This window comes from Notolepis coatsorum, assembly GCF_963971535.1.
Source record: "Notolepis coatsorum genome assembly, chromosome: 3".
NCBI classification, from domain to species: domain Eukaryota; kingdom Metazoa; phylum Chordata; class Actinopteri; order Aulopiformes; family Paralepididae; genus Notolepis; species Notolepis coatsorum.
In genome coordinates, this window is record NC_140167.1 from 172,675,657 (window position 1) to 172,692,961 (window position 17,305).

Below are 17,305 nucleotides of genomic sequence, written 5' to 3' on the forward strand. Positions count from 1 at the left end.
AGGGGGGAGGGGGATAGATGAGACAGAAAAAGGAGAAGGAATATCTGAATAATAATAATAATAATAATAATAATAATAATAATAATAATAATAATAATAATAATAATAATAATAATAATAATAATAATAATAATAATAATAATAATAATAATAATAATAATAATAATAATAATAATAATAATAATAATAATAATAATAATAATAATAATAATAATAATAATAATAATAATAATAATAATAATAATAATAATTAATAATAATAATAATAATAATAATAATAATAATAATAATAATAATAATAATAATAATAATAATAATAATAATAATAATAATAATAATCTTAGTTTATTTATATAGCACCTTTCATACATAGAATGCAGCTCAAAGTGCTTAACAGAGCAAAAGAATTTAACACAAAATTTGACAATAAAGCTAAAAAAAAAGTTAATAAAAGAAAAGCAGGAGTTTAAAACCACAAAAAGAAATATATATATATATATATATATATATATATATATATATATATATATATATATATATATATATATATATATATATATATATATATATATATATATATATATATATATTGCAAAACATGACAACAGAAAATCAGCTAAAAGCAAGAGTATAAAAATAGGTCTTGAGCTGTGCTAGCTATCCACAGAGGCTGCCTGTTTTATATGTAGTGGGAGATTATTCCAAGCCGTCGGCCCATAGAAACAAAAAGCTGCTTCGCCATATTTTTTATATTTCATTGTAGTATAAGTATAATAACTTGAAGTGCCCATCAAGACAAGTTATGGAGTGTGAAGACATATCAGGAAAGAGGGATGAAGAAAATAGAGAGAGAGAGAGAGAGAGAGAGAGAGAGAGAGAGAGAGAGAGAGAGAGAGAGAGAGAGAGAGAGAGAGAGAGAGAGAGAGAGAAGAGAGAGGAGGGGGGGGGGTCAGTCAGCGAAAGAAGAGGGGGAGGGAGAACAAGCTTCTTGGACAGAGATGAGTGCACACTGCACAGGTGTGGAGGTAAAGAGGGGAGAAAGAGAAAAGGTTGTTGAAAAGGAACATGCTGAATGTTCCTATTCCCTTCCTTCTCTCCTCTAACCTCTATCCCTCTGTCTCTCTACCTCTCTCTCTCCTGTTCCTCTAACCTCTCTATCCCTCTGTCTCTCTACCTCTCTCTCCTCTAACCTCTCTATCCCTCTGTCTCTCTACCACTCTCTCTCCTGTTCCTCTAACCTCTTGTTCCCTCTGTCTCTCTACCACTCTCTCTCTCTCCTCTAACCTCTTGTTCCCTCTGTCTCTCTACCACTCTCTCTCCTCTTCCTCTAACCTCCCTCTGTCTCTCTACCACTCTCTTTCCTCTTCCTCTAACCTCTCATTATCTCTGTCTCTCTACCACTCTCTCTTCTGTTCCTCTAGCCTCTCGTTCTCTTTGTCTCTCTACCACTCTCTCTCCTGTACCTCTAACCTCTCGTTTCTCTGTCTCTCTACCATCTCTCTCCTCTAACCTCTATCCCTCTGTCTCTCTACAGTACCACTCTCTCTCTCCTCTAACCTCTCGTTCCCTCTGTCTCTCTACCACTCTCTCTCCTCTCCTCTAACCTCTCGTTCTCTCTGTCTCTCTGCCACTCTCTCTCCTCTCCTCTAACCTCTATCCCTCTGTCTCTCTACCACTCTCTCTCCTCTTCCTCTAACCTCTTGTTCCCTCTGTCTCTCTATCACTCTCTCTCCTGTTCCTCTAACCTCTCTATCCCTCTGGCTCTCTACCACTCTCTCTCCTGTTCCTCTAACCTCTTGTTCCCTCTGTCTCTCTACCACTCTCTCTCTCCTCTAACCTCTCGTTCCCTCTGTCTCTCTACCACTCTCTCTCCTCTTCCTCTAACCTATCGTTCCCTCTGTCTCTTGACCACTCTCTCTCCTCTTCCTCTAACATCTCATTCTCTCTGTCTCTCTACCACTCTCTCCTGTTCCTCTAACATCTCGTTATCTTTGTCTCTCTACCACTCTCTCCTGTTCCTCTAACCTCTCGTTCCCTCTGTCTCTCTACCACTCTCTCTCCTGTTCCTCTAACCTCTCTTTCCCTATGTCTCTCTACCACTCTCTCTCCTCTAACCTCTTGTTCCCACTGTCTCTCTACCACTCTCTCTCTCCTCTAACCTCTCGTTCCCTCTGTCTCTCTACCACTCTCTCTCTCCTCTAACCTCTCATTCTCTCTGTCTCTTTACCACTCACTCTCTCTCTCCTCTAACCTCTCTTTCCCTGTCTCTCTGCCACTCTCTCCTGTTCCTCTAACCTCTTGTTCCCTCTGTATCTCTACCACTCTCTCCTGTTCCTCTAACCTCTCGTTCCTTCTGTTTCTCTACCACTCTCTCTCCTCTTCTTCTAACCTCGTTCTCTCTGTCTCTCACCCACTCTTTCTCCTGTTCCTCTAACCCTCTCTTTCCCTCTGTCTCTCGACCACTCTCTCTCTCCTCTCTCTAACCTCTTGTTCCCTCTGTCTCTCTACCACTCTCTCTCCTCTAACCTCTCTTTCCCTCTGTCTCTCTACCACTCTCTCATCTATCTCCAGCCTGCTTCTCTCTCTGTCCCTCATTCTCTCCCTACTTCCCCTCTCTCTATTTTGTTTTTGTTGTGTTACTGCAGTGACCTGTATCCATCAGTGGCGTCGTTAGCCCTGGGCTTCTTTTTTTACTTTTTTTTTATGTCAGCATCCCCATTGTCTGTGCTGAATGTTTGTTAGTGTTTGGTATTTTTTGTTGGTTTTTAGTACTTTTAAACATTTTTAGTAAGTCGTTTTCATTATCCAACTCATGAGAACCTGCTCTCAAGCTCTTGCAGCATTCTGTCGACGACTGGATAGAACAGTCTCTGTCTCAGCTGATCTCCTGAGCTGAGGTCTGAGCTTGTGCCACAAGATGACTCAACTACATACTCGTCCATCCTTTTCTGCTTCCTCCTTTGGCTGGTAGTATGTTCCTCAATCCAAAGGCCATTACATATGGCCTTTGTCCTGTCATACATGTCCACTGCCATCTCTGATGTGCGATAACCTTTGAGTGTGTCCTGCACTGTGCTTTTAAATAGTACAGATATTGAAGATGTGCACTTTAACGCAGCAGCACCTGGAGCCATCCATACCCATGTCCAGTGTCCTATAATAAGCTTTAATCGAACCTCGGATAGTCCGGTTGGTTTGGGGTGGTGTGAAAGCTCATTCACTCTTGCAAGTGAACCCTGCTGCGGTTCATTTGAGATGTGAATGCAAAGCGGACCAAAGGCAGGAAAAGACCCAAAAATCGAATCTTTTTTTTATGAGAAGACTGAAACATATGTATATAATGAAACACACAATCGTTTTTTTTCGATTGCCTAAGCATGATTTTGAAAACGGGGCCCGGTGTTTCAAAACACACAATTAGCACAACCACACACACAATTATCAGAACACCTCAGATCCTTTGCTAAATTAAACACTTGTCAAAACCATACACTAATTTTGTTACCATATGAAACACACGTTACATAATGACTTAATTCTGTTTGAACCAGTTACACACACTGCTGTGCTTAACCTAAAACACATTTAGCAATTCTACTTCTCAGTGATTAGAGTACTGTAAGTGAAGTACGCAGATAATGTGCAAATATACAATAAATTCACCAAACACTACACAAGACCAATGCTGTAGACTGATGAAAATATAATTTATTTATCTACATATACCCAAATCAATGATGCAGACTGATGAAAAAAATAACATTTTCTCTCCATATACCCAAATCAATGATGCAGACTGATGAAAATATAAATGTTCTCTCCATATAACCAAATCAGTCAACATTTCAACATGTAGAATCACAACAATACATGTCCCAGTTTTCATGCTACTATGTGCATAACACTGTAAGCTCAGCAAATATCAGACAAACATAAAATACTGTATCCAGTACAGGTTAAAATTACAGTAACACAATTTTTTTTGAAAAGATTTAAACAGAAAATACTAGACATTATCTCTTTGCCTAGCTGGATCTGGCAAGATAATTTTTTGTTGTGATTCTCCATGTTGACATGTTGACTGATTTGGGAAAATGGGAGAAAATGTATATTTTCATCAGTCTGCATCATTGGTTGTCTTGTGTAGTGTTTGGTGAATGTATTGTTTATTTTCACGTTCTCTGTGTACAGTACTTCACTCTCCTTCCATTTTGGTTGAAGACAGGTGAACTCACCTGCTGCATTTTAATAGTGCTTACACCTGATTGTGTATCTACAATTAAGCAATGGTGTGTTTGTGCATCTGATGGCTGTGTTTAACCAATTGGCTCATATGTGTGGTAATTTGACATTCTGTGTCTAATGTAATGCAAGTGTGTTTAGTGTTTTGCAAATCACTGTGTGTATTGTTTTGCAAAAAGTGAGGCTGACATTGTAGGGGTGCAAATCTGGGCCTATATTTTGCTCCTTGAGTGTAAGGTTTTGACAATTGTGTAATACTTTTGATTTTAGTGTTTATGCAATTGAAGAAAACTGTAAAGACTAGAGATGAACTGTTTATTTATTTTGTATAGGCTGTGCATATGTTTGTTTGTTTGTTTGTTTATTTGCTTATGTGTATGATTCTTAACTGTGTTTTTATTTTGTTATTGGTGTATATGTGTATGAATGTACAGTATATGTATATATATTATATATATATGTGTATATATGTATATTTGTACTCCTGTTGGGGCTTCTTGGACCAGATCAATGTTTTATCTGGCTAAATAAATAAATAAATAAGAAACTGATGATTTGGTCCTGTTAACTTTGAATTTTCTATGGGGACTGCCCAGATTCCTCTCATGGACCTGGACCTCACTTTGAGAACCTCTAATGATTCTAGTTATTCAGTATTCATCTCTAATTACTCTAAAATTGCGTATTTCTGTGCTTAAAAAAAAAAAAAAAAAAAAAGGGCCCTCCACCCCCCTGGGCTGAAGCCCCCAATGTTTTCTAACCCTAAAAACGCCCCTGGTATCCATTATTGTATTACCTGCTGTTATCCCTAAAAGCAGTAGAACCATGTTTCTATTGTTTTTACGCTACAAGGAGACAGACTGTATGAACAGAGGCAGGCTTTTTATTGTTAACAAGAAAAATGCGATTTGCTGTTGTTGCTATTGTTACCAATTGCCTTTGTGCCTTATTTATCCGATGTAAAGTGAATTTCTTAAGCTCAATCAAAGAATATATTGTGTATAGTTTTGAATTAAAAGTAGACTATTTTTCTTTTATATATATATATATATATATATATATATATATATATATATATATATATATATATTAGGGGTGTAACAGTACACAAAAACCACGGTTCGGTACGTACCTCGGTTTTGAAGTCACGGTTCGGTATGGGTTTTCGGTACAGTGGGGGTACGTTTGGCTTTCCATGTTCTACTCAGGGGTGATGTAGTGTGCAGTAACTAATTGTAATTGTAGGGCTGTCAACGAATATTCTATATTGAAATTAATAATCGATAATAATAAGATAATAATAATAATTATATTAGATTGTGAAAAAAACAGCCCCCGGTGGGGGGGTCGTTAGTGGTTAACATACCGCTGTATTCGTTCGGTACACAGACGTACGGTACGGTACACACTGAAACGGTTCGGTGCGGATACGTGTAGGCCTACCTTTACGTGTACCTTTACGGATACGTGTACCTTTACACCCCTAATATATATATATAACGAAGCAAGCCAGTATTTCAAAAACACATTAAATATGGACGAATGGATTGATTTGTTAAATGTCCCTCCAGGCCAGACGCATGTTATCCACTGGCCAGCTTGCATTGAGATGACTCACAGCCAGGGGTCCTTTCATGTGTGTTTTCTGATCAGGAACACAAACAGTCGCTGTGTTTAATTGGCTCTAACCATTCTGTCTGATGCTGCTGCCCTTTCTCTGATGTGGGGATCGAAGGGACTACACACAAACACACACACACACACACATGCATACACTCCCACACACACAAACTGCTTTTCACTGCTTCAAAGATGCTAACCTGTGTGTGTGGGTGTGTGCGTGCGTGCATGCCTGTCTCTCTATTTGTGTTTGTTTGTGTCTTTGTGCATGTTTATATGTACGTGTTTATATGTGTCTGTGTGTGTGTGCATTTGCGCAAGTGTTTCCGTGTCCATCTGTATCTGTAGCCCGTGCGTGTGCGAATCCGTCGTCATTATATGCCCCTCCTCTTTCAGGCAAAGGGGACCTGATTGGCTCAGACTCGTTGACCAGGGACCAGGTGATCAAGACAAACGCCAATGTCAAGGCGCTGACCTACTGTGACCTGCAGTACATCAGCCTGAAGGGCCTGCGAGAAGTGCTGCGCCTGTACCCAGAGTATGCCCAGAAGTTCCTCAGCGAGATCCAGCATGACCTCACGTACAACCTGAGAGAGGGCCACAGCGCTGACGTGAGTACGAGAGAGAGAGAGAGAGAGAGAGAGAGAGAGAGAGAGAGAGAGAGAGAGAGAGAGAGAGAGGGCCACAGCGCTGACGTGAGTACGAGAGAGAGAGAGAGAGAGAGAGAGAGAGAGAGAGAGAGAGGGCCACAGCGCTGACGTGAGTACGAGAGAGAGAGAGAGAGAGAGAGAGAGAGAGAGAGAGAGAGAGAGAGAGAGGGCCACAGCGCTGACGTGAGTACGAGAGAGAGAGAGAGAGAGAGAGAGAGAGAGAGAGGGCCACAGCGCTGACGTGAGTACGAGAGAGAGAGAGAGAGAGGGGGCCACAGCGCTGACGTGAGTACGAGAGAGAGGGCCACAGCGCTGACGTGAGTACGAGAGAGAGAGAGAGAGAGAGAGAGAGAGAGAGAGAGAGAGAGAGAGAGAGAGAGGGCCACAGCGCTGATGTGAGTACGAGAGAGAGAGAGAGAGAGAAGAGAGAGAGAGAGAGAGAGAGAGAGAGAGAGAGAGAGAGGGGGCCACAGCGCTGATGTGAGTACGAGAGAGAGGGCCACAGCGCTGACGTGAGTACGAGAGAGAGAGAGAGAGAGAGAGAGAGAGAGAGAGAGAGAGAGAGAGAGAGAGAGATAGAGAGGAGAGAGAGAGAGAGAGAGAGAGAGAGGGCCACAGCGCTGATGTGAGTACGAGAGAGAGAGGGCCACAGCGCTGACGTGAGTACAGGAGAGAGAGAGAGAGAGAGAGAGAGAGAGAGAGAGAGAGAGAGAGAGAGAGAGAGAGAGAGAGAGAGAGAGGAGAGAGAGAGAGAGAGGAGCATCAGGAACCCCCTTACCCAGCTGGTCCTGAGGCTGAGTCCACAAACCTGCTCTCTTAATACACCTCAGGAACAGAACACATCACCAATCAGAATAAATCAAATTACTACACAGCTAAAACAAAACTACATCACCTATTGGAAACAAAACAAAAGCACAGAGCAAAATGCAGTGCTATCTGGCTCTAAATCGACAGTACACCATAGCAGATTATTTGAGCATGGTGACTGATAAAAACTCAAAGTACTAAGAGCGATATGCTCTGTTGTTATATATATTTTTTCTTTATTGAACAATCTTATCACACTTTTTACTGTCCGTTCTATCTTATTATTTTTAGCCTATTTAAACTGAATCAAACTGCACTTTTTTACTCTATCTAATCTATTCTATTTTATTATTTATATTGTTGAAGAACTGTGATTTGCCTAACCTTGCCACCTCTCTATCTCTTTGTATTTACATTTTAAATTTTTATGCTCGCTTATGCCTGTATTTTTTACTGTTGCGAAGCACTTTAAACTGCAACCTCTGTATGAAAAGTGCTATACAAATAAAGTTATTATTATTATTATTATTATTATTATTATTATTATTATTATTATTATTATTATTATTATTATTATATTATTATTATTATTATTATTATTATTATTATTATTATTATTATTATTATTATTATTATTATTATTATTATTATTATCAACAACTAAAAAGAACCTTGACAAAATACAGACTGAGTGAGCACAGCCTCGCTGTTGAAAACCTGTCTTCCTGCAGAGCAACGGCTGTGCTGTCATTGCATCCTCAGTGAGCCTGGAACTGAGTTGCACTTCCTCACCAAATGTGAAAAATATAAATATATTAGAGAAACGCATTTTAAAAAATTTGAATGAATAACAAAAGGTTTTCTTGCACTACCAGATACAGGAAAATTACCAGTCCCTACTAGGGGAGGACTCAACAAGCTGTGAGCTAGCAGCAGCCTATGTTGCTGCCTGCCATAGACTGAGGGACAGTGAGTGACAGTCACCTGACATGTTTATGCCGTAATATTTTATGTTTTATTTTATGATGATAATTTTGTATGTACTATGACATTAATATCTGTTTTGTAATCCATGTTTATGTTATTAATCATTTGTTTTGGCAACATGTACAAGTTGCGTCATGCCAATAAAGCCATTTGAATTGAATTGAATTGAATTGAGAGAGGGCCACAGCGCTGACGTGAGTACGAGAGAGAGAGAGAGAGAGAGAGGAGAGAGAGAGGGGGCCACAGCGCTGACGTGAGTACAAGAGAGAGAGAGAGAGAGGGCCACAGCGCTGACGTGAGTACGAGAGAGAGAGAGAGAGAGGGCCACAGCGCTGACGTGAGTACAAGAGAGAGAGAGAGAGAGAGAGAGAGAGAGGGCCACAGCGCTGACGTGAGTACGAGAGAGAGAGAGAGAGAGAGAGGGCCACAGCGCTGATGTAAGTACGAGAGAGAGAGAGAGAGAGAGAGAGAGAGAGAGAGAGAGGGCCACAGTGCTGACATAAGTACGAGAGAGAGAGAGAGAGAGAGAGAGAGAGAGAGAGAGAGAGAGAGAGAGAGAGAGAGAGAGAGAGAGAGAGAGAGAGAGAGAGAGAGGGGGGGCCACAGTGTTGATGTAAGTACGAGAGAGAGAGCGAGAGAGAGAGAGAGAGAGAGGGCCACAGCGCTGATGTAAGTACGAGAGAGAGAGAGAGAGAGAGAGAGAGAGAGAGAGAGAGAGAGAGAGAGAGAGAGAGAGAGGGCCACAGCGCTGATGTAAGTACGAGAGAGAGAGCGAGAGAGAGAGAGAGAGAGAGAGAAGGCCACAGCACTGATGTAAGTACGAGAGAGAGAGAGAGAGAGAGAGAGAGAGAGAGAGAGAGAGAGAGAGAGAGAGAGAGAGAGAGAGAGAGAGAGAGAGAGAGAGAGAGAGAGAGAGAGAGAGAGAGAGAGAGAGAGAGAGAGAGAGAGAGAGAGAAGAGAGAGAGAGAGAGAGAGAGAGAGAGAGAGAGAGAGAGAGAGAGAGAGAGAGGTGGATGGGGGCCAGTCAGAGAAAGAAGAGAGAGGTAGTTTCAATCCCAGGGTTCTTAGTGCCAGGCCATTACTAGGGCCTTTTCCAGCGGGTCAGCGAAAATGTTCCAAACAAACATAAAAATCAACAGCATACTGGCCACGGAAGCATCATTTGTGTGTTTTGGGCAAAATTGCCAGTAAATCCTCCTGACTGCAGAGCTACAGTAGCAGGTGGGAAACAGTTGTTTTGCTGAATTGTTTTCTTCTTCTTTGGTATTATAAATGTCCACATCCACCTGGGTGTGCAGGTCCTCTAAGTATGTAAGCTCCAACAGTATGTAGTATGGTGTACGTATTTCATGTGCTATCTGCACACTTTGTTAGAATTAATATATAGTGATCTTGCTGTTATTCTATTCTATTCTATTTTTATTTTTATTTTATATTATATTGATGCTGCTACGGTCGAGGATCACAACAACGTGAATTTCACTATTTCTTTGCGGTAAAAGGTACCGAATGATGTGACAATAAAAGGAATCTAAATATGAATGTAGTACAGCACGTACATTGAAGTCGGAAGCAGCCAGAGAGCGAGTGAGACAATACGAATTCTCAAAGGCAGGAACAGAGATGTGTCAAGTTGTGGTCAACATGTTATGATGGCGCTGCTCCGACCGGCTGCCTCTCTGTTCGCTCCGTCGAGACTGTGTTTACTTTTGTTAATATTTATAGTTTTTAGAGTTTTGTTCGTACCAACTGTTGGTGCATTTAATGTATATGACCGTCAGTCACTCATAGACATTGGATTACGGGAAACTTACCAACTGGATTACTCACTGGATCAGCTTTCCGAACCGCATCAATGGCCTGAAGAAATTCTCCGGAGATCAGGACCAGATCCTTTGTTCCTAGACCCCAGGAACAGAGGAACCAGACGGCGAGGGAAGAGGGCTGGGATCCGTAACAGGCTGAGATCCAGACGCCACCGTACACCACTGCCCAGTATATTGCTAGCCAATGTACAATCAATTGACAATAAACTGGATGACATCCGAGCAAGGATTCAATATCAAAGAGACGTTAGGGACTGCAACGTCCTCTGCTTCACCGAGACGTGGTTGACGCCGGACGTCCCAGACCACGCAATTCAACCGGCTGATCACTTCTTTATCCATCGCAAGGATCGGACATCAGCAGAGTCCGGTAAACAACGTGGAGGAGGTATTGCCTTCATGTTTAACAAAAATTGGAGCGATCCAACTAATGTGAAGGAATTATCCAACCACTGCTCCCCAGAACTGGAATATATAACCATCAAGTGTCGTCCTTTCTTCCTCCCGAGGGAGTTAACAGCGATCGTCCTGGTCGGAGTGTATATTCCACCGCAAGCCAGCAACAAGGTTGCGCTCTCCAGACTACACGACGAGGTAAATAGAATCCAAGTGGCGAATGTTAACGCCGCCATTTTAGTTCTGGGAGATTTCAATAGCGCCAATCTGAGAAAGGTATTGCCTGACTTCTATCAGCATGTGACTTGCAACACCAGAGGCGGTAACATCCTAGATCACTGTTACACGCAATTTAAAGGTGGCTACAAGGCTCATTCTGATAGTGGCTTTGGTAAGTCAGATCACGCATCCATCTTTCTTTCACCAAAGTACAGACAGAGAATTAAAAGTACTCCCGTAGTCTCGCGAGAGGTGCAGAAATGGGATGTGACGTCAGAGGAGACGATCCGGTCAGTGTTTCACCACACAGACTGGAATGTGTTCCGCGACACAGATAACATTAATGTCTACACGGAGACAGTGCTGGACTATGTTTGTACTAGGGTGAAAGAAACAATCCCCACTACCAAAATGAAAGTTTACCCAAATCAAAAACCCTGGGTAGACAAATCCGTCCGTGAAGCTCTGAGAGAGCGCACCAAAGCATACAACGACGGCCTAGAGGCAGGCAACATGAATGACCACAAGGTGGCGCGATACAACGTAAGGAGGACAGTGTCAGAGGCCAAACGACGCTACAGGGATAAAATTGAACTCCAGTTTGAACAAGCTGACTCTAGAGCTATGTGGCAGGGGCTCAAAACGATGACAGACTACAAAGGCGCCTCCCTCAAACTGAACAGTGACATCTCCTTAGCAAATGACCTCAATACCTTCTATGCGAGGTTTGATGCTGGTAATAACAACACCAGCTCACAAGCCTCGGCAATGGGGGGGGGGGGGGGTCGGCTGCTGATGGAGGCGCAGTGTTCAGGGTAACAGAGCATGAGGTGAGGCGGACCTTTAAAAAAGTGAATATCAGGAAGGCAGCAGGTCCAGACGGCATCCCCGGCCGCGTCCTAAAAGTCTGTGCCGACCAACTGGCCCCAGTATTCACTGACATATTTAACCTGTCCTTAGAACAGGCTGTCATCCCCACCTGCCTGAAGAAGTCCACTATTATCCCTGTACCCAAAAAATCCAAGCCTGCTTGCCTCAACGACTACCGCCCTGTAGCTCTCACCTCCATAGCCATGAAGTGCTTTGAGAAGCTAGTAAAGGGCTACATCTGCTCCTCCCTCCCCATCAACATGGACCCCCTGCAATTTGCATACCGCCCCAACAGGTCCACGGAGGACGCCATATCCCATGTGCTGCACACAGCAGCATCACACCTGGACAAGAGGCAGGGGAACTATGTGAGAATGCTATTCATCGACTACAGCTCGGCATTCAATACCATAGTCCCCTCCATACTCATAGCCAAGCTCAGGGACCTGGGCTTGGGCTATGACCTCTGCCAGTGGGTCTTGGACTTCCTGACTGGCAGACCCCAGGTGGTGAGAGCAGGCAACTGCACCTCCTCATCCATCACCCTCAACATAGGGGCCCCCCAGGGCTGTGTTCTGAGTCCCCTCCTCTACTCCCTGTACACACACGACTGTGTGGCTCAGCGGAGTAGCAATACAATCGTCAAATTTGCTGACGACACAGTGGTGGTGGGCCTGATCTCTGCCAACGACGAGAGGGCCTACCTGGAAGAGGTCAAGGTCCTGGCGGGATGGTGCCAGGAAAACAGCCTCTCCCTGAACGTCAGCAAAACAAAGGAGATGATTGTGGACTTCAGGAGGTCGGGGGTCAAGGACTACAGCCCCCTCAGCATCGACGGGGCACCGGTTGAGAGAGTCAACAGCTTTAAGTACCTCGGAGCCTACATATCCGAGGACTTGACATGGACCACACACATTAACAGTGTTGTGAAGAAGGCACGACAACGCCTCTACTTCCTCAGGCGCCTAAGGAAGTTCCAAGTCAGCCAGAAGATCCTTAAGAACTTCTACTCATGTACAATAGAGAGCATCTTGACCGGCAACATCACCTCCTGGTTTGGGAATAGCACTGCACAAGACCAAAGCAGACTACAAAGAGTGACACGTTCAGCCGAACGCACAATTGGAGGGGGGCTCCCCACCCTCCAGAACATTTACTACAAGCGTTGCAAGGGCAAGGCTAAGAGAATCATTAAAGACTCCAGTCACCCGAACAACTGCCTCTTTGAACTGCTGCGGTCAGGCAAGCGATACAGGAGTCTCAAGGCGAGCACAGAAAGACTCAGAAGAAGCTTCTATCCCCAGGCCATCAGGCTGCTAAACGAACAATGAATAAACACTACACAACAACAACCACCAAACGCACATAGCACACACATCCACACGCACACACTCACTTTAAACAAACACACTGTAGCACCCACTCCACACACTTATAGCACACACCCACTTTAAACAAACACACTGTAGCACCCACTCCCCACACTTTATATTTATGGATGAAGGATTGCACTACAACTCGTACACCTTACTGTAAATTGTACCTAAAATTGTACCTCATCCCATTTCTGCTTTGCACTAGATAGTACTGTACATTAGTACACTGCATAGTATTGTGTATTGTATATTATATGGTAACTCAGAACATTGTACATATGTCTATACCGAACACTGTGACCTCATTTTCTTCTTCTAAATTCATGCTATATTATGTTATTATGTTATTTGATACTATCTTGTCTAGCACAGTCTCTGGAGCGTAACAGTAAGAAGCATTTTGTATGAAAGTATTCTGTACTTCTGTATGACAACTATTAAAGAACTTGAACTTGAACTTGAGTTTCAAGTTCAAGTTTGCTTTTATTTGTCACATATAAAGTACATGTACATTACAGTGAAATGCTTGGTTTGTGTGTCTGAAATATATCTATAATACAAATACATACATGTGTGAATACAAGCATTGACGCATGTTACATGCCGCTCTATGGATGAATGAATTAATGATAATTGCATTTCTATAGTGATTTTCTATAGAAAATGTATACATTTTTTATGTATGTGTTTTGTTTTATTTTAATTTGTATTTTTTTAGTTGTACATTTGTATTGTATTTGTTTTGTCCAGGAGCCCAGGAAGACTAGAGGCTCTTTCATGTGTCTCTAATGGGGATCCTTTAATAAACATAAACATAAACATTCTAGATACTCAAAGAGCTGTACAATGTAGGGTGGAAATGGCCTCTTTCACCATCATTGTGTAGCAGCACCCAACCTTGGGCTATGCAGGCTCAATGGCAGCCACACTACACAATAGCTGAAAGCTGGATCGATAGCAGCCTATTAAGGGGAGGGATGATTAGGTAGCCTTGATGTCAAAGACCTGATTGGGAATTTGGCCAGGAACATCGAGAAACCCCCTGGTCTTTGCAATAGTCGCCCTGGGTTCTTTAACGACCGAGATTCAGTCAGGACCACGGTTGAAGGACGGCACTCTCAGCTATATAGTGTCCTTATCAGGGGTCACTGCCAAGTCCAGGGGACAGAGTGCCCCCTGCTGGACAACAACACCACTGGGTCCAGAGGACAGAGTGCCCCCTGCTGGACAACAACACCACCGGGTCCAGAGGACAGAGTGCCCACTGCTGGACAACAACATCACCGGGTCCAGAGGACAGAGTGCCCCCTGCTGGACAACAACACCACCAGGTCCAGAGGACAGAGTGCCCCCTGCTGGACAACAACATCACTGGGTCCAGAGGACAGAGTGCCCCCTGCTGGACAACAACACCACCAGGTCAAGATGACAGAGTGCCCCCTGCTGGACAACAACACAATTTTCCGACAACGGCCTTGACCGGGGTTCGAACCGGCAATTTTCTGATCAAGGAGCTCTCTCATGTAGCCACAGTGGAGCTCTACTCATGTAGCCACAGTGGAGCTCTACTCATGTAGCCACAGTGCAGCTCTACTCATGTAGCCACACTGCAGCTCTACTCATGTAGCCACACTGCAGCTCTACTCATGTAGCCACAGTGCAGCTCTACTCATGTAGCCACACTGCAGCTCTACTCATGTAGCCACACTGCAGCTCTACTCATGTAGCCACACAGCAGCTCTACTCATGTAGCCACACTGCAGCTCTACTCATGTAGCCACACTGCAGCTCTACTCATGTAGCCACAGTGGAGCTCTACTCATGCAGCCACAGTGGAGCTCTACTCATGCAGCCACACTGCAGCTCTACTCATGTAGCCACAGTGGAGCTCTACTCATGCAGCCACAGTGGAGCTCTACTCATGCAGCCACACTGCAGCTCTACTCATGTAGCACAGTGGAGCTCTACTCATGCAGCCACAGTGGAGCTCTACTCATGCAGCCACACTGCAGCTCTACTCATGTAGCCACAGTGGAGCTCTACTCATGTAGCCCACAGTGGATTGCCGGACAATCCAGCCATGGTTCTATCCATTTACCCATACACTTTATAAATCAGCACACACACACACACACACACACACACACACACACACACACACACACACACACACACACCACACACGCACGCACGCACGCACGCGCACACACACACACACACACACACACACACACACACACGCCCACACCCTCACTTGACAGTCGTGCCGTGCAGTAGAAGGTCCAGGGAGAGTGCATGTGCTCTGGTGTGTGTATGTAGACAATCAAGGACTAGGTAGTAATCTAGTGCCTGAGGGGACACTCACCTTGAGAGAAGTCATACGAGCTGCATGCTAATCACTGATGTGTGAGTGTGTGTGCATGCGTGTGTGTGTGTGTGTGTGTGCAAAACACATACAGATACACACAAATGAGGACCCTTCAGGTACATGTGCTCACCCCCCCAGTGTGCGATCCATAGCATGGTCTTTGGTGAGCCAGCCAAATTTTTTTTTTTGCGCCGCGGGGGGGGGGGGGGGGGTGCGCGACGCGCGGTGCGCCTCTCAGGGAGGAGTCAGACTGTTGGAGCCAGGATACTGTGATCGCGGACGTTAATGTAGCCTATGTATGTATGTGACAAATAAACCTCTTGAATCCTGTCACATATTCAATCAGTTTCAGTAACTACAGAACACATAATACTAGACAACTCACTTGTTGAGGTCCAGCCGTCTGGACGGTCTGGGCTTCCACAGCACATTCCATGATAAAAAAAAAAGTATCCATTTAATTAGATGATAGATCATCATCCAACACTGGATAATCTAACACTAATCCTATCCTGTGTTCTGATACGAGTCCGACCGCAAGTGCCGGCACGGTCACCGCCGTCACCGGGCGTTGTAATACTAATATAGTCGCAGCAGGCTGCAGCGCCTCCGCGCTCCGAATAATGGTAATTGCAAGAATAGCATGCATGTTGCCATATTACGTGTGAATTAGTGCGCAAATCATTAATCATACATCCAAAATAGCATAAGTTTATTATTATACACGATGATGATACAGAAAATTACAGAAAAATTAGAAATGCATGGCAAAAGTAGCATTTATTTTCAGTAATTTAGAGACCCCGAGGGGAGCTTTAGAGACCCCCAGGGGAGCTGATGTCTGATCTAGGGGAGCTATAGCTCACCGAGCTCCCCTCCTGGATCGCACCCTGCACCCCCCCCCCCCCAGACACGGAGGCACATTCACATACATGCAAATGGGGGACCCTGATGTAAACAAGACGAAAGTCTTTCTCTGGTCTGCATCACCTTAACAATTGTGTGTATTGAGCCGTACTGTATTGTACCCATTCTGCAATCTGTTAATACAATTTTCAATCAATCAATCAATGCACACACGTGCATAGACACACACAAACATGCATGCATGCGCACAGACACACACACACACACACACACACACACACACACACACACACACACACACACACACACACACATAGACACACACACACACACACACAAATAGACACACACACACACACACACACACACACACACACACACACACACACACACACACACACACACACACACACACACACACACACACACACAGGCTGTGGCTGGTGCAGTGTTTAGTATTCAGTATGGAGCAGCAGTGCAGTAGGAGACTCGGGGACAGAAATAGCTTGGCGCTGCTGTTTGGAGCAGCTCTGTTACTAAGAATAGAGCGGGGAGGCTGGGACTATCCCTGGCTGGCTCTGTACCCCACAGCTGTTGCTAAGATTGGATCCTGCCTGATATAAATAGAACAGCCAGCCGGGAGGGAGGGAGGGAGTGGGAAGGAGGGAGGGAGGGAGGGAGGGAGGGAGGGAGGGAGGGAGGGAGGGGGGGGGGAAGTCTATCCTCACTTCACTCCCCTCTCTCTCTACACATATATATACGTATATATCACTCTGTCACTTTCTCTCTCTCTCTCTCTCTCTCTCTCCATATATATATATATATCACTCTCTCTCTCTGCTCTAATTTTATTTTCTATCCTTTTTAACATCTCATTTTCTCCCTCTCCCTCTTTGAGACCCCCCCCCATCTCTCTCTCTCTCTCTCTCTCTCTCTCCCTGTTCTCTCCTACTCCTTTCAACATATCTCTCTCGCTCTCTCTTCTTTATTTTCCACTGCAGTGCTGTTCACTTCTCCAAGACATGGCTGCAGAATGTGAGCGAGAGTGCAGGTGTGTGTGTGTGTGTGTGTGTG

The 17,305-nt window shown here is 44.1% G+C and overlaps 1 protein-coding gene across 1 annotated transcript in view; it reads left to right on the forward strand.

Moving 5' to 3' along the window:
• The window catches only part of kcnh3 (potassium voltage-gated channel, subfamily H (eag-related), member 3), a gene marked incomplete at both ends in the record, with an annotated part of 760,365 nt that overhangs the window by 731,909 nt on the left and 11,151 nt on the right, over positions 1 to 17,305 (forward strand). Inside the window, one exon of the mRNA XM_084311435.1 lies at positions 6,259 to 6,473. Within this exon, the coding sequence (XP_084167561.1) occupies positions 6,259 to 6,473 (215 nt within the window). The remainder of the gene's footprint in view (positions 1 to 6,258; positions 6,474 to 17,305) is intronic.